Genomic DNA, 27,178 nt, shown 5'->3' with positions numbered 1-27,178 from the left:
TTGGAGTCCACAAAATTTATGCATTGACTGTGAAGATGTAAGCAAAATTTTCACTTCTCCCATGGAAGACCCGGCTCTTGTTGGGGTACAGCTCCCAGGTCCTGACTCCTGTTGGGGTACAGCTCCCCAGATCTTGACTCCTGTTGGGGTCAGCTCCCCAGGTCCTGACTCCTGTTGGGGTCAGCTCCCCAGGTCCTGACTCCTGTTGGGGTACAGCTCCCCAGACCCTGACTCCTGTTGGGGTCAGCTCCCCGGTTCCTGACTCCTGTTGGGGTACAGCTCCCCAGGTCCTGACTCCTGTTGGGGTACAGTTCCCCAGGTCTCCTGTTGGGGTGCAGCTCCCCAGGTCCTGACTCCTGTTGGGGTACAGCTCCCCAGGTCTCCTGTTGGGGTGCAGCTCCCCAGGTCCTGACTCCTGTTGGGGTACAGTTCCCCAGGTCCTGACTCCTGTTGGGGTACAGTTCCCCAGGTCCTGACTCCTGTTGGGGCACAGCTCCCCAGGTCCTGATTCCTTTTGGGGTACAGCTCCCAGGTCCTGACTCCTGTTGGGGTACAGCTCCCCAGGTCCTGACTTCTGTTGGCGTACAGCTCTCCAGGTCCTGACTCCTGTTGGCGTACAGCTCCCCAGGTCCTGATTCCTGTTGGGGTACAACTCACCGGGTCCTGACTCCTGTTGGGGTACAGCTCCCTAGGTCTCGTGCTGGGGTACAATTCCCTGGGTCCTGATTCCTGACTCCTGTTGGGGTACAACTCCCTAGGCCCTGACTCCTGTTGGGGTACAGCTCACCAGATCCTGACTCCTGTTGGGGTACAGCTCCCTGTGTCCTGACTCCTGTTAGGGTACAGCTCCCCGGGTCCTGACTCCTGTTGGCGTACAGCTCCCCAGGTCCTGATTCCTGCTGGGGTACAGCTCACCAGGTCATGACTCCTGCTGGGGTACAGCTCCCCAGGTCTTGTGTTGGGGTACAACTCCCTGGGTCCTGATTCCTGACTCCTGTTGGGGTACAGCTCCCTAGGCCCTGACTCCTGTTCGGGTACAGCTCACCAGGTCCTGACTCCTGTTGGGGTACAGCTCCCTGTGTCCTGAGTCCTGTTGGGGTACAGCTCCCCAGGTCCTGACTCCTGTTGGGGTACAGTTCCCTGGATCCTGCCTCCTGTTGGGGTACAGCTCCTCGGGTCCTGACTCCTGTTGGGGTACAGCTCCCCGGGTCCTTACTCCTGTTGGGATGAAGTTCTTCAGGTGTCCTTTGACCCCCAGCACCTGTCCCCTATGGTCACTCTTCACATGAGCACAAATAGTCAGAGGGGAGATGGGTAAGATGAGGGTTTAACCTCCAGTTTCCATGCACTGAGCTCACAGTCTTAGAGCTTAGTGCAGGTTCAGACTGAGCACAAACACGTACTGTCCCTTGCCCCCATCTCACAGCCAGAAAGGGGAAAATCAGGTTCAGGGAGGTAGGAGTGTACCCCCTCCCTCACACCATCTGAAAACAGAGTGACATTAACAGAAGCCAGACAGCAAGAGCTGCCTCTCTGATCCTGAACCCAGGACCCACCAGTCCAGTAAAGGGAAGGCAGATTTTAGAACTTTTCTGTTCACCATGTCAACATTTCCTTGGCTTTAAGAGTACATTTTTCCTCCATTAAACCACCTTCCATCTTCTAAAGTTTGATCAGCACCCCATCCCTAGCTTAGACATTCACTCCCTCCACCACCGACACACAGTAGCAGCAGTGTGTGTACCATCTACAAGATGCACTGCAGCAACCGACCGAGGTTATTTCGACAGCACCTTCCAAACCCACAACCTCTACCACCGAGAAGGACAAGGGCAGCAGACACATGGGAACACCACCACCTGCAAGTTCCCCTCCAAGTCACACACCATTCTGATTAGGAAATATATCGGCCGTTCCTTCACTGTCGCCGGGTCAAAATCCTGGAACTCCTTCTCTACACCACATGGACTGCAGCGGCTCAAGAAGGCGGCTCACCACCACCTTCTCAAGAGGCAATTAGGGATGGACAGCAAATGTTAACCTTGCCAGCGACACTCACGTCCCATGAAAAAAGTAAAAGCGCAAGTTCCCTCCCATATCTCCCCTAAAAGGCCATATCTCTTGTGGAGGGGTCGGGGAGGGAGGGGGGGTGGGGGGGGTTGTGGGTGCACATTGCAGTTTCTTGCATGAGTGATCTTTCAGTGAGTGGCATCAAACCGGTTTTACAACCAGTTAGGTCAGTGAGCAATGCAAGCCAGGCTTTTCCCCGACCTCCACACACACAGGCGCCCGATCTTCTAGCCAGACTCCCCGGTAGCAATCAGGAACAAGAACCCCAACCAGTGTCCCCCTTCCTACCCCAGGGATGCCAAGGCCCAACTATAGCACCCCTGTCCCCAGCCCAGCCGTGATCAGTTATCTCAGCTCAGGCTGGGATGGGGATCAATAGCTTCCAGCTCTGTATGACTCAGCGACCAACTAGATAAATGCTGCATAACCATCCAGGCCACATAAATAAGCGTCTGCTTCTAAATTGTGCCTTCCCTTGGAATCTAAATTATCTTAGTCTCCCTGAAAGAAAGAGGCATTTTGTTGAATCTTTTCATCTTGCACTCGTCAGGACAATTTGCAAGAATATCAAATGTAAGGAGAAACAACAAATTTATACTGTATAAGAAGAGAGTGCTGATTGGTTGGCATGTGGACACTGGTCAACTCTCCATGGCAATGCCTCTACCAATTATCCGTGCATCCAGAATTTTCCACTGATGGCATGAAAACGTCGAGTTGTGAAAGGCTATTCAACTGAGTGGGGATCAGAGCCAAGTTTGACCCTGTCCTTAATCTGGGGCTCAACTGAAACTCAGCACCCTGTCTCCTAACTCACACCAGGTCCTGTTCGTCCATCACCCCTGTGCTCACTGACCTACATTGACTCCTGGTTCAGGAAGCAGGGAGTAGCGATAAAGGGGGCATTTTCAAGTTGGCAGGCTGTGACTTGTGGAGCCTCAGCTATTAATGATCTACATTAATAAGACCATAAGACATAGGAGCAGAAATTAGGCCATTCGGCCCATCGAGTCTGCTCCGCCATTCAATCATGACTGATAAGTTTCTCAACCCTATTCTCCCGCCTTCGCCCCGTAACCTTTGATCCCCTTACCAATCAAGAACCTATCTATCTCGGTCTTAAATACACTCAATGACCTGGCCTCCACAGCCTTCTGTGGCAATGAATTCCATAGATTCACCACTCTCTGGCTAAAGAAGTTTCTTAATGACTTAGATGAAGAGACAGAGAGTAATGTATCTATGTTCGCTGATGATACAAAGCTGGGTGTGAATGCAAGCTGTGAGGAGGATACAAAGACTGCAAAGAGATGTATGCAGGTTAAGTTGAGTAGACAACAAGGTGGCAGATGGAGGATAATGTGGGAAAGTACGAGGTTATTCACTTTGGTCGCAAGAAAAGAATATTTTTAAAAATATGTGAAACTTGTAAATGTCAACATTTTGTTTTGTTTAGGGATCTTTCCTTTAGCGAAGGAAATCTGCCATCCTTACCTGGTCTGGCCTACTCCAGACCCACAGCAATGTGGTTGACTCATAAATGCCCTCTGAAATGGCCTAGCAAGCCACTCAGTTCAAGGGCAGTTAGGGATGGGCAACGAATGCCCACATCCTATGGAAGAATAAGTTTAAAAAAACATTCAGAGAGAGTTAGGTGAGCTCATTCAAGGAACATAGAAAGTTAGCATGCAGGTGCAGCAAGCAATTAGGAAGGCAAATGGCAGGTTGGCCTTTATTACAAGAGGATTGGAGTACAAGATTAAAGAAATCTTGCTATATCTGGAGTACTGTCTGCAGTTTAGGTCCCCATATTTAAGGAAGGATATACTTACATTGGAGGTGGTACAGCGAAGATTCTCTAGATAGGGAACTGGAAACTGGAGGAACAGCACCTCATCTTCCGACTAGGCACTTTCCAGCCTTCCGGACTGAATATTGTGTTCAACAATTTTAGATCTTGAACTCCCTCCTCCATCCCCACCCCGTTTCCGTTTCTTCCCCCTCCTTTTTGTTTTTTCCAATAATTTATATAGATTTTTCTTTTCCCACCTATTTCCATTATTTTTAAATGTATTTCCACCTATCGTTTATCTATTCCTTTTATGCCCTTTTAGTCTTATTTCACCCAACCCCCACTAGAGCTATCTGTACCTTGCTTTTCCTGCTCTCCACTCTTAATTAGCACATTCTTTTAGATAATATCACCACCTTCAACACCTCTTTGTTCTTTTGTCTGTGACATCTTTTGGTTATCTCCTCCTATCACTGCTTGCTTGTCCCAACAACCCCCCCCCCCCCCACCCAAACCAGCTTATATTTCACCCCTTTCCTATTTTACTTAGTTCTGTTGAAGAGTCATGAGGACTCGAAACGTCAACTGTACTCTTCTCTGCCGATGCTGCCAGACCTGCTGAGTTTTTTCCAGGTATTTCTGTTTCTGTTTTTGTTTTGGATTTCCAGCATCCGCAGTTTTTTGTTTTTATTCTCTCGGTGGGTCCCTGGGGTAAGAGGGTTGCCCTACGATGAGAGGCTGAGTAAATTGGGCCTATACTCTCTGGAGTTCAGAAGAAGGAGGGGCGATCTCATTCAAACATTCAAGATTTATGAAGGGGCTTGATAGGATAGATACTGAGAGGTTGTTTCCCCCTGGCTGGGGAATCTAGAACACAGGGGCACAGTCTCAGGATAAGGGGCTGATCATTTATGACTAAGGGTTGTGAATCTTTGCAATTCTGTACCCGGAAGGTTGTGGATGCTCCATCGTTGAATATATTTAAGGCTGGGATGGGCAAAATTTTGGTCTCTCAGAATCAAGAGATATGGGGAGCGGGCGGAAAAGTGGAGTTCAAGCTGACGATCAGTCTTGATCGTTTTGAATGGCGGTACAGGCTCAATGGGCCGAATGGCCTCTCCTCCTGCTCCTACTCCTTATGTTCTTGTATAACAATGCATCAATTCTAAAATTCCCCTCCTTGTTTACAAATTCCTCCTTGGCTTTGACCTCCTTATCTCTTGTAACCCTCTTGAGCTCTCTGCACTCCTCCAATTCTGGCCTTTTACACGTCCCCAATCTTCGTCGCTCTGCTATTAGTGGCCGTACCTAAAGCTGCCTAGGCCCTAAGCTCTGGAATTCCCTTCTCAAACCTTCCCGTCTCTTTCTCCTCCTTTAAAACCCACCTTCCCATCCTGATAGTTCCTTACGTCACTCGGTGTCAGATTCTGTCTGGGTACGTTCCTGTGCAACGCCTTGTGATGTTTCACCATGTTAAAGGTGCTATGTAAATGCAAGTTATTGCTGCTGGCATCCATGATATCCAAACATTCCTAGCTTACAACTGGCATCACTGGATACCGAGCAGATGGTAGGGATTCTGACAATGTAGGCATTTGTGAACCCTGTTACCACTCAACTTAGTGTCAGCTTGGCTCAGTTGGTAACTCACTTGTCTCTCAAGAGATTGTGACTTTAAGCCTGACCCTTAAGACAAGCCCCTGATCTAACCCTAACCTCAGTGTAGTACTGAGAGGTTGCTGCATTGCTGGAGGTGTCGCCAGCCACATGAGGCGCTAAACCAGGATCTTATTCGGCCTATTTTAATGCTTCAAGTGGCCATCAAAGATCACGGTCTGAATAAAAACAGGGCTTCTTCTCAGGTTCCTGGCCAACATTCCTCCCTTAATCAATACCAACGAGACCGGAGTGAGTGGTCATTCACCTCCAAGCAATAAACAAAACGGCCACAACTTTCACCAACATTACAAAGGTGGCTGCATTTCAAAGAAAAAATGTATTTACCATTTGCGAAGTCCAACAACTGCACTTTCTTCACCGCACCGCCCATTGTAGTTATTCTCTGAAGTACAGATATTGCACAAAGGGCCATATGGCCTGATAGCAAGATAACGAACACAGGCCAACACTCAGTCTGATGTGCAGGATAGACACAGGTCCACACACTGTCCAATATACACTGTATAAACACAGGTCCACACACAATACAATATCTACTGTATAAACACAGGCTCACACTCAATCCAATTTACACTGTATAAACACAGGTCCACACACAATACAATATCTACTGTATAAACACAGGCTCACACTCAATCCAATTTACACTGTATAAACACAGGCCCATAAAAAGTGCAACATACATTGTATAAGCACAGGCCCACACACAATCCAATTTTGACTGCATAAACACAGAAACATACCAAGTCTGATCTACACTGTACAAACACAGGCCCACACTCAATCCAATCTACAGTGTATAAACACACACCAGCACCCTGTCCAACATATACAGTGTCCAGCTGGACATGTATAACATCAACATTGCAAAGTGCAGTATAGATATTCCAAAATTGACTGTATTAGTGTTTCAGGAGAACAGCCTTTGTTTATCAGGCTCTGGCCTCCACCATGTAAAGAAAGAAAGAAAGACTTGCCTTTATGTAGCACCCTCCACAACCTCAGGATATCCCAAAGCGCTTAACAATCAATTAAGTAATTTTTGAAGTGTAGTCACTGTTGTCAGGTTGGAAAAGTGGCAGCCAATTTGCACACAGGAACCTCCCACAAATAGCAATGTGATATGATCATGTAATCTGTTTAGTGATATGGGGGTGATTTACATCCAACTGAGAGGGCAGATTCAACATATCATCTGAAATACGGCACTCCTGGCAATATAGCACGCCCTCAGTACCGCACTGGAGTGTTAGCCTTGAAAAACATGCTCATCTCTATGGAGTGGGACTCGAACCCACAAACCTTCTGACTTGAGAGTTGAGAGCACTACCCACCCAGCTACCACTGGCACCCAAAATGTAGACTCTAAACTTGAACAAGTGAGGCTGGCACCTAGCAATTAAGTCACTGGAACAGGAGCAATGAGCCTCGTGGCAAGTTCATGATGTTGCCTCTCAGTTGCAGCCATAAATATGAGGTCCTTTCATACTTTATGACTCTGAAGGGGCTTGGGAAGGTATACGTCGCTGAGAGATTGTTTCCCCCTGGCTGGGGTATCTAGAACATGGGGGCAGTCTCAGCTTAAGGGGCTGGTCATTTAGGACTGAACTGGAGGAGAAATTTCTTCACTCAGAGGGTGTGAATCTTTGGAATTCTCTACCCCAGAGGGTTGTGGATGCTCCATCATTAAATATAATTAAGATAGGATAGACAGATTTTTGGTGTCTCAGGGATATAGGGAATGAGCAGGAAGGTAGAGTTGAAGCCCAAGATCAGCCATGATCCTATTGAATGGCAGAGCAGGCTCAACAAGCCACATTGTCTACGTCTGCTCCTATTTCTTGTGTGTATTCAGGGGCTCAACAGACAGAGAGACGAGGCCAGTCTTTTCCCAGTTGCATTGTTATTGTGGCACAAGCATTTTATAATCCTAATTGTAGCACTGCATCCAATCACTAGCTGATCTTGTTAATAGGTATTGCATAGAAGATGTGGCACAGGAACAGGCCATTCAGCCCAACTGGTCCATGCTAGTGTTTATGCTCCATACATGCCTCCCTCCACCCATCTTCATCTCACCCTATTTGCAAAGCTGGGATTATTCTCTTTAGAGCAGAGAAGGTTAATGGGAAAGTTAATAGAGATGCTCAAAATCATGAGGGAGCCTGCTGGAGTAAATAGGAAGAAACTGTTTCCACTGGTAGGAGGGTCAGTAACCAGAAGAGACAGATTTAAGATTATTGTCAAATCTTCCAGGAGGGAAGTAAAAAGAATTTTTATGCAGGGACATTATGAGTTAACATTCACTGCCTGAAAGGGTGGTGGAAGCATATCTAATAGCATCTTCAAATGAAATCAGATATATACTTGAAAAGGAGAAATTTGCAGGGCTTTGTGGAAATGGAAGGGCAGTAGGGCTAATCGGATGGTTCTTTCAAAGGGCCTGCACAAACTCAGTGGGCTGAATGGCATCCTTCTGTATGATTCTAAGGTCAGTAGTAGGGAGAGATAGCCTCACTTGAGTAGAAGAAGCAAGTTCTACAATGGCAGCAACTGCACTTGAAAAGATAAACCCTTCAGACACGTCAGTGATGTCTTGAGGTTCTTTATAAATGCAAGATCCCTCTTTCTTGCAGATAACAATAAGACAGGTAGACCTAAGTTATGCTGTTGGCTGCGCATTGCTCCCCACCCAGGGACAACACTCTGGGGCTGACCACCCCATGGGAGATGGCAATACAAGCTTCAGTTGTGTCTTTTGCATGAGACAATAAACTGAGGTCTCATTTGCCTCTTTCCACAGAGATCTCTCAGCACTATTGGAAGAAGAGCAGGGGAGTGCTGGCCAACGTTCCTCCTTTGATCATCGATTAACTGATCATTCATCTCATTTCCTGTTTGTGGGATCTTGGCGGATTCAGGTCATGCGTTCCATTTGCCCCCATAACAATAATCGTTCTACCCCCTGTAATATCACCCATCTCCATCCCTGCATCAGTTCATCTCTTGCTTTGTCCATGTCTTTGTTACCCCTAGACTCAACTAGTCCAGTGCTCTCCTGGCCAGCCTCCCACCAGACATCCTTCATAAACCTGGGCTTATCCAAAACTTTGCCCACATTGTAACTCAAACTAAGACCCATTCACCCATCACCACCATGCTTGCTGACATATATTGGCTCCTGCCTAACAAATTCTCATCCTCGTTTTCAAATCCCTCCATGGTATCACCCCTTCCCATTTTCGGACTAGCCTCTAGCACTACAATGATCTCTGCGCTCCTCCAATTCTGGCCTCTTGCGCATCGTAGATTTTCATCGCTCCACTATTGGTGGCCGTGCCTTCAGCTGCCTGGGCCCAAGTTTTGGAATTCCTCTCCAAGTCCCTGCAATTCTCTTCTCCTAAAGACAATTCTTATATCTGTTGGGAATATCAAGTTCATGGTCAATGTGTTTTAGAATATAAATAGTCACTTGGTAGTACAGAACTTGAGTATTGCTGAAAAAAAGACATGCTGTCAAAACTTTTTGTCTTGTGTTCATCAGGACAGATTTGTAAGAAAACCAAACTTAAGGGAACAACAATTTATACTGCATGACAAGAGAGTGCTGATTGGTAGGCAAGTAGATTCTGATTAATGGAGGCGTTACCATGGAGAATGCACCAAGGAACAGTCAGTTGCCAAGCTTTTGTTTAAATTCAAATCAGGGAGGTCAACTCTGGTCCAGGCAATGCCATGGGGAATGAATCAGGGAATGGCTATCCTCCAAGCTTTTGTTTAGTTGAAAAAAGTGCAATGCATGGACATGCTCTTTCTGTTTGCAAAGAACAGGGCCCTGTGTGTGAATATATGTAGTTTCTAGCATGCATTAGTGAGCCACAGTGAGCTCAACTGATAATCTTAAATTGGTTGTCAGTGTAATTCTTAGCACAATCAGAATTGTTTAACAAGTGCTGTCCAATCGCAGAATCACACCTAATGTTGGGCACTATGTTTTGAATTTTGCAAGCATGGGCTGGATGAATATAATGTTGAGTTTTAGGAGTTTAGTTTTAATTTAGGAATTAAAGTTTTAACTGTAGAAGATGGGGACATTTAGTTGAGAGACTAATAAGCAACACTGGGAGAAATGCAATTCAGTCAAGCTTAGAGTTTATTATACGTAAAAGTTTGGGGTCATGTTGACTTAAGAGCTTAACAGTTATAAAGAGAAGATCATAAAACAGCAGGTGGGCTTAATCAGCTTAAGAACTAGAGACATGATGTCTGCAATCTTTACAGTAAGGGCAGTCCAGAGAGATGTTTTTATTTTGGGAGTTAGAACTAAATTAGTTTAAAAGCATTCAGTAAACCCTGAAAGTTTGTAAAATCCATTTCTTTCTTTGTATCAAAGAAGGAATTTTAATTTAGAGATACTTAACTTAAAGGTCTGTTCAAGGACATCCCAGAGCATGCTACATCATCGTGGAGACACGTAGAGTTTAGGGGAATTCTCTGGTTTCAATTTATCTGGGTGTTTGCTGAGAGTTTAGTTGCAGCTTGGACCTGGTGTGTGCAGCTTACAGCTCTCTGAGAGAAGATAGCCAAAGTAGATGACAGTTAGGCCTGCACTGTAAGAAGAGAAAAAAGTAACTTCATCATTTGTCACGTGTAATGTGGGTGAAGCTTAATCTCAGTTTGAATTTTGTGAGGGAACAGAAGTTGGAAGGTTTGTTCAAGTTTGAAGCTAGTGGAAAAATCTACAGTGGTCCTCGCAGAGTCTTGTGGCCAAAGAATGCAACCAGCAGGTCAGCTTGGAAGCATTGAAAAAGTAACCAGAACAAGGGATTGAGATGTCCACAAGAGATGGTAAATGAAAGCTTTACCTCTGAGAATAGCTGGAGCTGAGGAAATTTAAAGTAACTTCCAGAGAACTGTGGCATACTTTTGTGTGGTTCCTATAGAAGTAAATAATTTTAAGATACCGTAATATAGAAGAGACATCTTGAGGGAAGTAAGAAGCAAACTTAAGAGCAAAGCATGTTTTGGGTATAAGCTATAGTGTTAACTTAATCGTATTTGCTTGGTTTAATTTGTTTCATATACAGTGAAGTTCGTGTTTGTTTAAAAACATGACATCTTGTGGCATAGTTAAATCTTGGGTGTTTGGATCCCTCTTTAAATATTAACGATCCCTAACAGGAACATAATGCATCAAGTTACATAGAATTTTACAGCACAGAAACACGTCTTTAGGCTCAGCTGGTCTGTGCCAGTGCTTATGCTCCACACGAGCCTCCTCCTCCGATTTTATCTCACCCTGTCAGCATATCCTTCTATTCCTTCCTCACTCGTGTTTATCTAGCTTCCCCTCGAATGCATCCACGCTACTCACCTCAACCACCACTCGCTGTGGTAGCGGGTTCCACATTCTAACCATTCTCTGGATGAAGAAATTTCTCCTGCGTTCCTTATTGGATTTATTAGTGACTACCTTATTCCTACTTCAGGACTCTCCCACAAGCCCTAGTATTTTCTCTGTGTCTATCCTGTCAAAGCCCTTCGTAAACTTTCAACTTACCCTCAGGCTGGAGCAAAGAGCCCCAGCCTATACAGCCTTTCATGATAGTTGTAACCTCACAATTCTGGTATCACACTCGTGAATCTTATTTGCACCTTCTCAAGCACCTCTACATCCTTACTGGAGACCAGGACTACACACATTCTAACAAAGGTTCAAAATGTGTTTAACATAACTTCACTGCTTTTCAATTCTATCCTTCTAGAAGTGAACCCCATTATTTCTATTAGTTCATTTTTTTTTGTTCCCAACCCTAAATCTGAGCATTCATTAGCCAAGATAAGAACTAAGCAAACCTGCTGAGGTTACCTCCACTCCTGCTGCTGAAAGAGCCAGCACGAGATGTCAACGCATTGCCGGGGCTGACTCATCCCTCTGATCCCTTTCCCTTTCTCTGTGTATGGAAGTACCCCAATCTATAAAGGATGCCCCAGCCAATATCAGTCACAAACCAACATCACCAAAATCGGATCATCTGGTCATAAGAAATAAGGAGCAGGAATAGGCCATTCAGCCCTTCAAGCCTGCTTGGCCATTCAATATGATTGTGGCTGATCTTCTCCCTCAGGTACCCCTTCCTGCACTATCCCCAAACACCTTGATTCCTTTCGTATCTCAGAGTCTGTCGATCTCTGTCTTGTCTCAACAACTGAGCCTCTGGGGTAGAGAATTCCAAAGATTTCCCGACCATCTGAGTGAAGAAATTTCTGCTCGTCTCATTCCTAAGTGGCTGATGCCTCATTCTGACACCATGACCTCTAGTTTTATACTCTCCAGCCAAGTGGAAACGTCCTCCCAACATCCACCCCTTTAGAATTTGATAGGTCTCGATGAGATCACCTCTCATTCTTCAAGTGCCAGAGAATGTCAGTCCAGTCTACTCAATCTCTCCCCACAGGACAATCCGCTCACCCCAGGATTTCAGTATAGTGAACCTTCATTGCACTCTGTCCGAGGCATGTGTTTGTCCTTCCTTTATGGCCTTTATCACCTTGCCGTGTGCAAATTAGCCGCCAAGTTTCCCTGCATTAAGCCTACGCTTCATGAAGCACTTCATTGTCTGCATTTAAAATCTGCCTTTTTCCCAAGCATTTAGTCATCTGTCCTAATATCTCCTCATGTGGCTCGGTGTCAAATGTTTGTCTGATTATTCTCCTATGAAGCGCCTCAGGGTGGTTCATTATGTTAAAGGTGCTATATAAACACCAGCTGCTGTTATTGTTCAAACAACTGATTTATTCTGCGGAGAATGTATGGTGGTGGGAGGGGGGTGGTCTTTTAGAATATTGCACCCGTAAATTCAAGTCTTTTATGTGGCTCATCGCATGAATGCTCTACCCATGGTGGTACCGAGGCTTATGGATCAAGTTGGCACCACACTCCGTTCTGAGTCAGCTGATTAGGGCCAGGAGGAAGGAGATGTTCTCCAGTTGGCGCTTCAGATAGGGAGCGGACATCGCGATTAGGGCAAGGATTAGACTCAGGAACGATGCTGCCTTTAGCCGAAGAGCTACTAACGCTTGTTAGGTAAGGAACGGCCAGCCAGCTGACAGCCGTGATAAAGTGGGCAACACGCTCGACTCGCGGCCAGAAGGTTGTGGGTTCAAGTCCTACTCCAGCGGGTGGAGCACAAGGGCACTTAGGGATGGGCAATAAAAATGCTGGCCTGGTCAGCACATGAAAATATATATATATATATAAAAAAAAACAAAATCTAGGCTGCCTCTCCCAGTGCAGCACCGGGGAAGTGCTGCACCGTCAGAGGCGCCATCATTCAGATGAGACGTTAAACTGAAGCCCCATCTTCCCTCTCAGGCGAGCGTTTAAAAAAAATTCCCTAGGCACTATTCCTGGAAGGGTAGGGGAGTTCTCCCCAGTATCCTGGCCAGTACTTATCCCTCAACCGACACGATTTAAAAGAAGATTACTGACCATTAAACATGAGAAACAGGAGCAGAGTCAACCATTCAGCCCTCCCAGCCTCCTCCCCCTCCGACAAACATTGCCGTACGTGGGAGCTTGCTGTGCGCAAATTGGCTGCCGCGTTTCCTACATCACAACAGTGACTGCGCTTCAGTAGTAGAACTTCAGGGGCCTGTCGGGCGCTTTGAGATGTTGAGAAGGACGCTAGATAAATGCAAGTTCTTTCTTGCGGCCTGGGTGAGGCAGTGGGGGGATGATCAGCGTACCTGGAAGCCCCCTCGACATGGGGATGGGGGGGGTGGGGGGGGCGGTGGGGGGAGGGGAAGGGGAGGGGGAGGGGGTGGGGGTTGGGGGAATGGGGATGGGGGGGTGGGGGAGGGGAAGGGGAGGGGGGCAGGAGGGGGGAAGGTGGGGGGGTAGGGGGAGGGGATGGGGGAGGGGGTTGGGGGAGGGGAGGGGGAAATGGGATGGCGTGGTGGGGGGAGGGGAGGAGGGGAGGAGGGGAGGGGGATGGGGGGAGGGGAAGGGGAGGGGGTGGGGGTTGGGGGAATGGGGATGGGAGTGGGGGAGGGGGGGGGAGGGATGGGGGGGCAGGAGGGGGGAAGGTGGGGGGTTTAGGGGGAGGGGAAGGGGGAGGTGGGGAGGGGAGGGGGGGAGGGTTGGGGGGGAGGGGGGGAGGGATGGGGGGTGGGGGGAGGGGAAGGGGAGGGGGGAGGGGGGCAGGGTGGGGGGAGAGGGGGTGGGGAGGGGGGGGAGGGTTGGGGGGTGGGGGGGATAGGAGGGGGGCAGGAGGGAGGGGGGCAGGAGGGAGGGGGGAGGGTTGGGGGAATGGGGATGGGGGCAGGAGGGAGGGGGGAGGGTTGGGGGATTGGGGATGGGGGCAGGAGGGAGGGGGGAGGGTTGGGGGATTGGGGATGGGGGCAGGAGGGAGGGGGGAGGGTTGGGGGATTGGGGATGGGGGGAGGGTGGTGGGGAGGGAGGGGGGTGGGGGGAAGGTGGGGAGGAGGGGGGAAGGGGGGCTGGTGGTCTCAGAGGAGAGAGCTTAACATTGTAGGTGAAATTCTTCCCACGGTTCAACGCCTCTCACACTGTCTCTTTCGTTTTCTAGGCGAGGCCCAAATTGGAGAGGACCCCCCCCCTCCCCCCCCACAACCCCTCACCCTTCGACCTGAATGAACCTGGAGTGTGAAAGCAGGGACTGTGCGAGGCGGGGCCTGGGGAAGAATGGAACAAAACACTTTCTCTCGCATAAGACTCTGGTGCCCCAGGCCTCTTGGCACCTACTCCCAGAACAAGCAATGCTGCATCAGCGTCAAGAAGACCACGGGTGACGCCCGGTCCAAGGAGAGTGAGGCCTCGTGCTCGGAGAACTTGCCCCCCGCCCCCGCTAACCCCGGCGGGGGGGACGCTGCCCCGGGGGATGGGCAAGGGGAGGAGGGGCGGGTCATGCTGGACACCTGGTACGTCATCAAGCCGGGCAACACCAAGGAGAAGATCGCCTTCTTCGTGGCGCACCAGTGCGGCGTCGGCGGCAGCAGCCGGAGTAACGCGGTGAAGGTCAAAGGCAACTGGAGCACGGACGGGACGAAGCCCAAGAGGAGGCGGAAGTCGCACGACCCGGCCAAGGGCCGCCCGGTGAGGCCGCGGGAACCCTGCGGGCTGGCGGAGAGGCTGTGCGTCTGCTCGGACCCGGCGGAGCCGCCCGGCGAGGCCGACCCGGTCTCGGTGGCCGAGATGGTGGCCCGGGTGGAGCAGCGGGCGACCTCCGCCCCCGGGGGCCAGCCCCGCCCCCTCCCGGCCCCGCCGGAGCCGCCCGCCGGCGAGACCCGCGCCGCGGCGCCGGCCGCCCCCCGCCCGGGGGAGGGGGAGCCCGGCCGGTGGGGGAGGGGGGAGGCGGGGTCCGCCGCCGACACCCGGCGGGTGGCCGAGGCCATCGCCCGGATCGAGTCGGCCCAGCGGGCGGGCGAGGAGGGGGAGGGGGGCGGGGGAGAAGGGGGGCGGCGGAACGGGCTGGCCCGGTGCGAGGGGACCGGCGCCGGCGGGGGTGGGGGGCCGGCGGGGGTGGTGGGGGGAGGGGAGCGGGCCGCCTGCTCGGCCGGGGAAGTGCGCATCGCCTTCCGGGTGGCCAGCGGGGACGCCCGCTCGCCGGGGGAGGCCCAGTCCGCCGGGGCGGGGCCCGGCTGCATCTTCATGAGCTGCAACCACACCGTCTGCGGCGGGGCCATGGAGAAGATCACCTGCGACCTCTACCACATCGTCAGCCCTTCCTCGTCCTCCGTCTCCGCCCCTGACTTCCCGCCCGGCAGCGGGAGCACCGGCGGCAGCGGCGGCCTGGCTCTCTCCCGGTCGGATGTGGAGATGGTGACGCCCCGCCTGGTCGAAGAGCCGCGGAAGGACGGCCCGCCCGAGGGTGCCGCCGCCGCCGCCGCCGCCTCCCTGCCCCTCCCCCCAGAGAAGAGCGCGCCGCGGGAATGCCTGAACGGCTTCCACGTGGAGGTGGTGGTGACCGGCGGCGTGGACCAGTGCGTCTTCTTCGGCCGGGAGAGCGCCCAGGGCGACAAGGAGGACACGGTCTGCGTGACGGTCAGCGGCCCGAGCCAAGACGCCAAGTGTCTGTCCTGCGACGACCCGCCGCCGGGCCAGCTCTTCTTCCTGCACCCCCTGGCCCAGGGCCCCGAGACTGACCCTTCGGGGGATGAGCCCCCCGATGGGAAACCCACCCAAGCCAGGCCCGGCCTGCCGGAGACCAAGGACAAGGCCGTCCTCCTGAGCCCCGAGTCCGACCCGCAGGACGCCTCGCTCTACTGCCTCTACCGCCACGTCTCGCACGACTTCCTGGAGATCCGCTTCAAGATCCAGCGGCTCCTGGAGCCCCGGCAGTACCTGCTCCTCCTCCCCGACCACGTGACGGTGAAGATCCTCAGCTACCTCCCCACCCGGGCCCTGGCCGCCCTCAAGTGCGTCTGCCACCACTTCAAGGCCGTCATCGAGGCCTACGGGGTCCGGGCCACCGACTCGCGCTGGAACCGGGACCCCCTCTACCGCGACGACCCCTGCAAGCAGTGCAAGAAGCGCTATGAGAGGGGCGATGTCTCCCTGTGCCGCTGGCATCCCAAACCTTATCACCACGACCTGCCTTATGGACGCTCCTACTGGATGTGCTGCCGCCGGAAAGACAGGGAGACACCGGGCTGCCGCATTGGACTCCATGACAATAACTGGGTGCAACCCACTGACACATTAAAGAGGGAGGAGGGGAGGTAAAACTTATGCATTAGAGAAAAGAGAGAGAGAGAGGACACCTGAGGAAAGCTTTAAGAAGAGAAAAAAAATCATCATCCTCCCTCCCTCCTCCGTCCTACGAATGAACATTCTGGCTTCTCGTGTGCTAGAGCTATTTAATTTCTGTTTTTGTTGAAGTGGGGTGCGGGGATCGTATGGTATGAGATTCATTGTTGAGAGCATGATAAAGATTGTTTTTTTGGGGTTTTTTTTTTCTCTCTCTTCCCTTGTTTTCTAAATATATTGAACCGTAATTTAAGCTCAATGGAAGTGCAGCTTTGTTCATCCGCTCCCCACCCCACCCCCCACTGCCCAACCCATCTCGCCAGGGTCCGTTTCCTTAGTGACCACTTGACCATTCGACCAGAGTCCCTCTTGGCTCTCCCGGCGCCATTGATCACGACCCACGCACTTAGGAACAGAATTAGCGGGACTCGTCCCTCCGACTCGCCTCCCGCACCCACCTCGCCCATGGCTCAGCCCGTGTGAAGTAAAGGGGTGCGTAGGGGTGGGAGGGGGGTGGGGGTGGGGGCAACGGGGTGGTATCCAGTCAGAGCACCCCCCACCCCAAACCCGATCGCCCGCCGTTCCCCGTTGTTTGAAAGTGGGCGCCGGGCAAAGGCGGCATTGGAATTGGCCCTCCGCTATCAGTCAATGGGTGCACCACAGAGAATGGGGGTGGGGTGGGGGGGAGGTGCATTGGAATGCCCCACCATCCCTCCCCCCCCCCACCTTCCAAACCAACAGGAAGAGAGCACCTTCGGGAAATGGGAACGCTGTGTGTGGGGGTGGGGGTGGGGGGGTGTAGAAGGACAGCAAAATCACACACAGGAACCGATAGCTTCACTTCAACAGTGTGATTCTGTTCATCGCCCAGAATCGATTTAAAGGAAAATCGGAACCAGCACCAAGCACAGGTCACAAATATTTATTGCATCCAAACCACATTGCTCACATAGGTCAGCCAGCCATTCCCATTTCGAGGAGGTTAGGCTCAGCAGATTGTTTAAAAGAAATGACTAAAAGGTTAGCTCTTTAGAAAGCCGACCAGAAACCAACTAGCAGCGGATTTGCCCTGATGGGAAGCTCTGACCAAGGTATTTAGCCACTTGAGTTAGGGTAGCAGTTCCACGGTGAGGGTGGGTGGGAGGGGGGGGGTGATGGGGAGAGGGTGCGGGTCAGCTGCCTTTTGCAATCTCACCCCCAGTGGCTGCTCTTACGCGCTGGTTGTGGGGGGGTGGGGGGAGGTGGCGGGTGAGGGGGGCGGCATTAACACACTAGCCCACTCCCTCACCATATCACTCGTCTGGTTTACCCATCGCTGGACATTGGGCATAACAGCACCCCACTTTACGACTATCCTGACCGGGGGTTCACAGGCCAAAGGTCGAAACTGGGGCCCCGTGGTCTGTCTGGGGAGTGAGGGGAGAGTGGCAAAGTTTTTGCCATCGAATTAATGCCCCGGTCAAACCCTTTCTATGCTGTCTGATAAACAATACAACGTATACCTCGGCATTACAACCGCAAGTTATATTTATATAGCACTATAAAATAAAATGTAAGGCCAAGCCGCACAAGGAGTCATTAGATCGGACAAACAAAATGTTGGTCAATAAAAGTCGGTTTTACACTGTGTCTTAATGGAGAAAAGAGAGGCGGGGAACTTTAGGGAGGGAGCTTGGGGCCCAGGCAGCTGAAGGCACGGCCGCCAATGGTGGAGGAACGGGGAATGAAAACCCAACAAGCCGGCTCTAAACATTATGCCCCCGTTCTTATGACCCTGATCCACCTCCCAAACCCCCACCATAAAAGCGGCGCTGCTGATTTTGGTCTTAGGCATGACTTCCCTTTCAACTAAGTATATTCTCTTGAAAGTAATGTATGCCTTGAGTTCCAATTAGAACCCCCAGGTGGGGATGAATAATGGAGCTGGATCAACCAAATCATCACCCACTAAACCACATCTCAACGGCAGAGTGTTACATCCAAATATTTCAGCACAGCTTGCCTGGTTTGGCACTATATCAGAATTAGGCTTGAGTCAGTGTCCTGTCACTGGGAAGTTAAAAATTCCCTGAATGTTTTTTTTTTAAACATATCTGGTAATAAACTTGTTTTTTTTTGCAATGATGTAACAGTTGTATTGTTTAGGGGACTTAACCAGAACTCAAACAGGTTATCTAGACAGACACTCCAGTACAATACGAGGGAGAGTGCTGCAATGCCAGAGATGCTGTCGTCTGCTAAGATGTTAATCCCAGGCCTCTTGGCTCATGAGTCAGAAGGCTGTGGGTTCATGCCCCACTCTGGAGATTTGAGCGCAAAATCTAGGCTGACACTCCCAGTGCCAGTCCTGAGGGAGGACTGCATCTTCGGAGGCGTTGTCCTATAGGATGAGACGTTAAACTGAGGGCCCTGCCTGTCCTCTCAGGCGGATGTAAAAATATCTGACGGCACTGTTGGTAGACGAGCAGGGGCGAAGGGGGGGGGGGGGGTCCTCTCCAGTGTCCTGGCCAAAATTCCTCCCTCAACTAACCAACATCACCAAAAAAAACACAGCCCGTTCATCTTGCTGCTTGTGGGATCTTGCAGTGCACTGAGTGGTTGCCAGGGTTGGCTACACAACAAGTTATTACCCTTCGCGTGAATGAAGCGCTTTGTGTTGGTTCAAGGTAGAATCTTAATTGCTAATGTTTAACTAATTTTTTTAATCCAATCTTGGGATCCATCTTACCAGGTTTGCTGAGTCATTCAGGTGGAGGCATCAGCAAGTGGCCTTCCAATTTCTCCCGACCCTGTGAGCCACTTCCCACATCTCCATGGCAACTTGGCTGAGATTAGGAGCTTGGGCAGCGTGGTGGGGAGGGGAAGACATGCCCCCATATTAATACCCTGCCATACAGACCTCAATTGATGTGACGGTGAATCAGAGTTTATCAGGACGGCTCCAAATTTTATTAAAATGCTGAAAACCCCCAACCTGAGTCCGGCCGTGGTGATAGAAGGGGCTGGGGAACCATTTAAACGTCTTCAACCCAATGGAATGTAGAGTAGTCGAGGTGAATGGCATAGATGCATCTAAGGGGAGGCTGGATAAACACATGAGGGGTAAAGGAATAGAGGGCTATGCTGATAGGGTGAGGTGAGGTAGGGTGGGAGGTAGTTCGTGTGGAACACTAAAAACCAGCATGGACAAGCTGGGCTGAATGGTCTTTTTTCTGTGCTGTACATTCTATGTAATACCAAACAATTTGCTTGAAAATCAATGGAGTGTTAACTGTTCTGAACCTTATTTTTCGTTACCCTGCACACCCGATGACGGTGTAGTGCTCACATAACATTTTCTGTGGTAGATTCTGGAACATTGCATTCTAAACTTTCTGGAGTTAACAGATTGGTATGAGATGTTGACCTTGGTTGAAGGTTGGTATGAGATTATTACATACTTCAATTGCTTCGCTCAAGTTTCAGGTGCTAGTTTGGAGCTGCATCTTAACTCCATCAACCCATCTGAGCCTCAGAGTAAAGGGAAGACCTTTTAGAACAGAGATGAGGAGGAACTTCTTTAGCCAGAGGGTGGTGAATCTATGGAATTCATTGCCACAGAAGGCTGTGGAGGCCAGGTCATTGAGTGTATTTGAGACCGAGATAGATAGGTTCTTGATTGGTAAGGGGACCAAAGGTTACGGGGCGAAGGCGGAAGAATGGGGTTGAGAAACTTAGCAGCCATGATTGAATGGCGGAGCAGACTCGATGGGCCGAATGGCCTAATTTCTGCTCCTACCTCTTATGGTCTTATCTCTGTTCCAATCCCTTAATAACCGTAACTGAAAAAAAGCAATCTCAGTTTGGACACCTTAAATTGACCCTTAGATTCAACAGCTCTTTTGGGGGAGAGAATTCCAGATTTCCGTTCCCCTTTTGTGTGAAGAAGTGCTTCCTAGACATCACCGCCAAATGGTCTCACTCTAATTTTAAGGTTATACCCCTCTTTGGGAGGTCTTGTGGCGCAATCAGTAGCAGCCCTGCCCCTTGGCCAGAAGGTCTGGGTTCAAGTCCCCCTTCAGGACTTGATGGCCACGGAAGGTGTGATCATAACGTGGCCAAACAGGTTGATTATCAGCCTGTAAATCTTTCCAATACGCCTGACGGCATGTGGTAAAGAGCGGGTGAGTTTCCTGGTCAGCCATGCAGCAGAAGGCAACGGCAAACCACTGCTGTACTTTGCCAAGCATAGTCATTGACCAACCCAATGGAAGTCCATGGTCACCAATGCCCTCTAAGGGCCTGGTACCTGGAGGAGGGGGAAGATCCCCTTTTTGAACTCATCCCACCCCCATCAAAGGAAACAATTTCTCCCCCTCTGCCCTATCAAATATTTTAATCATTTTTTTATTTGTTCATGGGATGTGGGCATCGCTAACTAGGCCAACATTTATTGCCCATCCCTAATTGCCCTTGTTCAGAGGGCATTTTTAAGAATCAACCACATTGCTGTGGGTCTGGAGTCGCATGTAGGCCAGACCGGGCAAGGACAGCAGGTTTCCTTCCCTAAAGGACATCAGTGACCAGATGGGTTTTTACAACAATCGGCAATGATTTCATGGTCATCATTAGACTTCTAATTCCAGATATTTATTGAATTCAAATTCCACCGTCTGCCATGGTGGGATTTGAACTTGGGTCCCCAGAGCGCTAACAAAAACAGAAAATGCTGGAAACACTCAGCAGGTCTAACAGCAACTGTGTTAGGGTTTCGAGTCCGTATAACTCTTCTTCAGAGTAGTATTTTGCTTTTATCCCCAGAGCATTACCCTGGGTCTCTAGAACACTAGCCCAGTGACAATACCACTACAGCACTGCCTCCCCTTTTAAACACCTCAGTTAGATCATCTTAATCTTCTACACCCTAGGGATTGCAAGCCGAGCCTAAACAACCTGTCCTCTTAATTTAGTCCTGGTAAAACTCTGGTGAATCTGCACTTTACTGGCTCCAAGGTCAATAATCCTTCCTGAGATTCGGTGCCTCAGGATTCAGACAATATTCCAAATCGGGTCTAACCCAGAGCTTTGTATAACTAACGTACCTCCCACCCCTTTGCATTGAAATTTACTGAGGGGAGCAATTAATTAATACCAGCCTGTTAACTCTGGGAAGTTTAGGATTATCCCCACAGTTAAGATGCAGGTCAGCCATGATCTAATTGAGCGGCGGAACAGGATAGAGGGGCTGAATGGCATCCTCCTGCTCATATCAGTTAAAGTGAGCAAAGGTTGACTGTGGTGTGAATGTAATCTTATTCACAAATCTCCCATGGTATTGCTTGTAGGGAGTCAAGCAAGTGTAGGCTTCAGGTGAAGTGGGGTTAGAGCAACGGTTCTCATACATTTTTGAATAAAGCACGCTTTTCAAATGGATTAGTAATCGCGGACTCCCTATCTAAATGATGATACTTACAATATTGAAAGTGTCACATATAAGGAGTGTTTCAATAATGCTTTTAAGGTAACAGGCATTTACTTACAGATATCAGAGGATTGGGTATGCTTCCTTCTCACTGCACAGTCTGTAGTACTTCTGGTGTTTTTTACAAACTCCCTTCCCTTGATTGAGGCTGAACTCATCTGGTGCCTAAAATCAGCCTCGGTACCTCCGGGTTCCCTGGTGATCTTTCCGCCTCTCTCAGTGTTTCACCGTGCACACTCTCCTCCCGGCTGAGGGGTGCCAGTCCACACTGCAGTGGCTTCCTGGCGCACAGCAACCCCTCCCCCAGCAACCCCTCCATCAGCTCCCCAATTATCCTACCGACGCCCCACCCCCCTCGTCCCCAAGGGCTCTGTGGATCCCAGTTAGAGAAACACTAGATTAGGAGTCGGGGCATAGTTAGAGGAGGGAGTGCAGGTGTAATTTAGGCTGCATTTTAAAGACACACATTCTGTCCTTGCTCCATATTTACATTCTGTATATTATATTTATAATGGAAACAACTTTGGAAAGTTGTCACACTGCCTTGTATCACCTGGTATCTGACAAAGGAACTTGAGAGAAAAATGCATTGAATGGTTATAGTGCAGAAGGAAGCCATTCGGCCCATTCTGTATGTGCCTACCTCAGAGCCCAGATAGGGCTGGATCTGATGCTTTACTGGTACTGGGTTGCAGATATTACAATACTGTGGTTGTATGCAAGGGAGGGTGGATTGGGGAAAAGGCAGGGTTATGATTTGGGAGGGGGAGGGCAGCTATGGTATGGTTAGATGCAGAGAAAAGTTCCCTCTACACTGTCCCCATCAAACATTCTCAGGGCAGGTACAGCACGGGGTTAGATACAGAGTAAAGCTCCCTCTAGACTGTCCCCATCAAACACTCCCAGGACAGGTACAGCACGGGGTTAGATACAGAGTAAAGCTCCCTCTACACTGTCCCCATCAAACACTCCCAGGACAGGTACAGCATGGGGTTAGATACAGAGTAAAGCTCCCTCTATACTGTCCCCATCAAACATTCCCAGGACAGGTACAGCACGGGGTTAGATACAGAGTAAAGCTTCCTCTACACTGTCCCCATCAAACACTCCCAGGGCAGGTACAGCATGGAGTTAGATACAGAGTAAAGCTCCCTCTATACTGTCCCCATCAAACACTCCCAGGACAGGTACAGCACGGGGTTAGATACAGAGTAAAGCTCCCTCTACACTGTCCCCATCAAACACTCCCAGGACAGGTACAGCATGGAGTTAGATACAGAGTAAAGCTCCCTCTATACTGTCCCCATCAAACACTCCCAGGACAGGTACAGCACGGGGTTAGATATAGAGTAAAGCTCCCTCGACACTGTCCCATTGTTGGATCCTAGTTGTCAGTTTGTTGGATCTTGTTCACATGCTTGTTGTAAGGGGTGGCCTAGTTGGTACTACTGATAGAGTTTAGCAACAGACACTTCATAGGTAGAAACTCTGTTTATTTACAAAGGTACTCAGCAGCATCTAAACATGTGCTAACACTCCAAACTCTTATTTCTATACAACTGCTGCTACTAACTACTGACTACAGACGACTAACTACAGAGCTATCCATCGCTACTCTGCTACTGGATACTAAGATCATGTGACCATCCTTAATAACATTCTTCCTAAATGTTTGTTACACTTTAGGTTACCACATTCCTCCCCCTTTACTCAGAAATACATCTTGAATTTGCAATTACAATTTTCTCAAAATGGCAAAATATTTACACATAAGTAATTTACAAACTCAGTCTTTCTGGGGGTTTCCTTAAGCGTGTACAGCGTCTTAGCTGTACAACTTCAGATGCCTTGTCAGGAACCTCCTTTTCCGGGTTTACTGAACATCAGGTGTCTCGGTGAGCTGCTGCAGATCAGTATCTTCCACTCTTGAAGGAACAACAGTTGTGTCTGTACTGGGTTGTGTTCTCGCAACAGGAACACTGTGGATTCATTTCTTGGTGCATAGTTTCTCTCTTCCTTAGATGATCCACATGTATAACTCGGCCTTCCACCTCCACGTGGTAAGATAGAGGTCCAGTCACTGCACTAATTTCACTTCGGTCCTTCCACGAGGTTTTTTACATATCCCGTTTCTCCCACGGTAAATTTCCTCTCCCGACTATGCCAGTCATGTCTAGTTTTCTGACTTCCCTGACTCCTTTCCACCTTCCCCCACCTAAATTTGGCATAATTAAGCTCAATCTCGTCCTGATACAGCGTTTCAGCAATAACTCCGCAGATTGCTGTTGTATGAGGGGTGGTCCTGTATTGGAAAAGAAAGCGTGCTAGCTTGGTTGTTAAGGAACCTCCAGTTAATTTCTTCATGTCCGCCTTAAATGTTTGAACTGTCCTTTCAGCCAGTCCATTTGAGGAAAGGTGTCACGGTGTAGTTTTTACATGAGTGATGCTGTTGAGGCTGATAAACCGCTGACACTCAGTACTCATAAATGCCGTGCCGTTATCAGAAACAAGCACTTCTGGTCATCCATTAATGGCAAAACTTTGACATAATTTCTCAAAAGTAGCAGAAAACATTGGTGATTTCACCTCATCCATTTTGAGTGGGCATCACCAATGAGCAGAAACATTATTCCCATGAAAGGCTCAACACAGTCAATGTGTAACCGCACCCATGGTCTTCTGGCCATTCCCAAGGGTCTAATGGAGCTGTTGAAGATATTGCACACAATTCTTAACTGAATTCTCCATTTCACCGTCCGTCCTAGGCCACCATAGGTAGCTGCGGGCTATGGTCTTCATTCAGGATATACCTGGGTGCGCGTTGTGGAGTTCAATTAGCAATGGCTCTCTTCTCTTTTCCGCTGTGGTGAGCGTTCTTGATACGTATCCTATAGGCTGTTTCATGCCATCCAATAGGAGAGCACTGCTCCCACTCTATAGGGGGATGCGTCACAAATCAACACCAATTCTTTTCTCTGGTCATGATGTGGTAATAGGCTGAATGAGTGCAGCAATTGTTTGGCCTCACTGAAAGCTTCTTTCTGGGGCACCTCCCAAGACCAACATTGGTTCTTTTTGAGTAAGTAATGTAGGGGGGCCAGTTCTGTAGACAAATTGGGTAAGAACCGCCTATAATGGTTGATCATTCCTAGGAATGATTTGAGTTCTGAAGTGTTCTTTGGCACAGATGCCTCTCTTATGGCTCTCACTTTCTCCTCAAGCAGGTGGAGGCCCTGTGAATCTACCCAAATAGATTACCTCCCTCACTTGGAATGTGCACCTTTCTTTTTTTAAATGCACTCCAGCCTGCAAGAAACATCTTAAGACTTGTTCCCGGTTTGCCATGTGCTCTTTTTCAGTGAACCCTGTCACCAAAACATCATCTAAATAGACTACAACCTGGGGCAGTCCCTGCAGTAAACTTTCCATTGTTCTCTAGAAGGTGGTGCAAGCTGAGGAGATGCTGAAAGGCAATCGAGTGTATTGGTACAACTCTTATGGGTATTACTTGTGACAAAACCCTGGGAGGCATTATCTAACTCTTAATTGTTGATAAGCATGAATCATATCAATATTCGTGTAGGTGGTTCCACTTGCCAGCTTGGCATACAGGGCCTTCGATTTTTGGTATGGGGTGTCTCTCTAGCTTAGCTTCTTTGTTAACTGTCAATTTGTAGTCTCCACAAATTCGGACACTTTGGTCGGGTATAAGGACTGGAACTGTGGGCGCTGCCCATTCTGAGAACTGCACAGGTTGTATAATGCCCAAGTCTGTCCAGTTTGGTGTTGACCTTTTCTCTCAATGCGTACGGAAGTGGCCTCGCCTTCATGAATCAGGGGGAATGGCCTCTGCGTCCACATGAATTTTTGCCTGCAGCCCCTGGATCTTCCCAAGTTCATTCTTGAAGACTGTGGCATACTTTTGTAGTAGCTCTGGTAACCCACTTGCTCTTCATTGGAAAATTTCAGGCTGTTCAAATTTAATTTCCTTTAGCCGGTTTTGCCCTAGGATGCTTGGTCTCATGCCTGCTACCACCATCAGGGGTAGCTTTACCAACTGGCTCCCATAATGAACAGTTACTTTACTTATGCTTTGACTTGGATGTTTTCACCCGTATATGTTTTTAATTGGGCAATTGTTACTTCCAAATTTAATTGATGTTCCCCATTACTCAGATATTTGAAGGGCTATTCCCCAATTACTGTAGTGGGAGCTCCTGTGTCCACTTCCATTCGAAAAGGTCTACCATTCACTTTCACTGTTACACAGTTTGGTTCTGTTCTTCCAACCTTCAAGTTACACAACAAATAAATATCTGAATATTGAGTTCAACAATTTTAGATCATGAACTCTCTCCTCCATCCCCACCCCCTTTCCGATCCCTCCTCTTTATTTTCCAATAATTTATATAGATTTTTCTTTTCCCACCTATTTCCATTATTTTTAAATGTATTTCCACCCATTGTTTATTCTCTACCTTTTAGCCTATTTCGATTCCTTCACCCCATCCCCACTAGGGCTATCTGTACCTTGCTTGTCCTGCTTTCTACCCTTAATTAGCACGTTCCTTAGATAATATCACCACCTTCAACACCTCTTTGTTCTTTTGTCTATGACATCGTTTGGCTATCTCCACCTATCGTTGGCCCTCTATCCAGCTCCACCTGTCCCACACACACCCCCCCCTCCCCCGCCCTTAAACCAGCTTATATTTCACCTCTCTTCTATTTTTATTTAGTTCTGTTGAAGAGTCATACGGACTCGAAACGTTAACTGTGTTCCTTTCTGCAGATGCTGCCAGACCTGCTGAGTTTTTCCAGGTATTTTTATTTTTATTTTTGTTTTGGATTTCCAGCATCTGCAGTTTTTTGTTTTTATAATAAATATCTGAATCTGTTGCTTCAGGCTCTTCTACATTGTAGAACTCACTGGTTCTTTTCTTCTGTTTAAAAGTCTGTTTGACTCTTTCCCTGCACTGTCTCACTACGTGTCCGTTTTTATGCTAATAAAAACATTCTATTTTTTTAAAGTGCCAATCGTTAAAAGTTTGTTTCCACCTCTATTGACATTAGTCCTTGTTTTCGCTGCTGAGTCATTTTTTTTCTCATTTTACTGCTGGCAGAGGATGTTTCCTGCTTCTCGGCAGAGTCTTGAATTTTTGCGCCGTTTTTGGTTGGGGTTTCCCACCCGATGTGGAGGATGGCGCCACTTTGTGTGCCCCATTTGGCTTTCGAGTCTCTTGCTGCACTTTCCATTGCCAGTGTAATCTCCAGCGCCTTCTTAAAATCCAAACTTGTTCCGGATAACAATCACTTTTGAATCATGTCCTCATTCACAGTGCACACTAAACGATCTCTAAGCATGTTGTTTAAGGATGTACCAAACTCTCAATGCTCTGTTAAT

General features: G+C 49.0%; 1 protein-coding gene across 3 annotated transcripts in view; it reads left to right on the top strand.

Moving 5' to 3' along the window:
• The window catches only part of LOC121272598 (glutaminyl-peptide cyclotransferase-like), a 58,305-nt gene that overhangs the window by 12,305 nt on the left and 18,822 nt on the right, over positions 1-27,178 (top strand). For all 3 annotated transcript variants that reach the window (XM_041179252.1, XM_041179251.1, XM_041179250.1), the window contains one exon: positions 14,134-14,660. In XM_041179252.1, the coding sequence (XP_041035186.1) occupies positions 14,250-14,660 (411 nt within the window). In that variant the 5' untranslated portion in view covers positions 14,134-14,249. The remainder of the gene's footprint in view (positions 1-14,133; positions 14,661-27,178) is intronic.

The sequence above is a fragment of the Carcharodon carcharias genome, chromosome 34 (assembly GCF_017639515.1).
Source record: "Carcharodon carcharias isolate sCarCar2 chromosome 34, sCarCar2.pri, whole genome shotgun sequence".
Lineage (NCBI taxonomy): Eukaryota > Metazoa > Chordata > Chondrichthyes > Lamniformes > Lamnidae > Carcharodon > Carcharodon carcharias.
The sequence above is the reverse complement of the archived record's forward strand: the minus strand, read 5'-3'. Positions and strand labels throughout refer to the sequence as shown.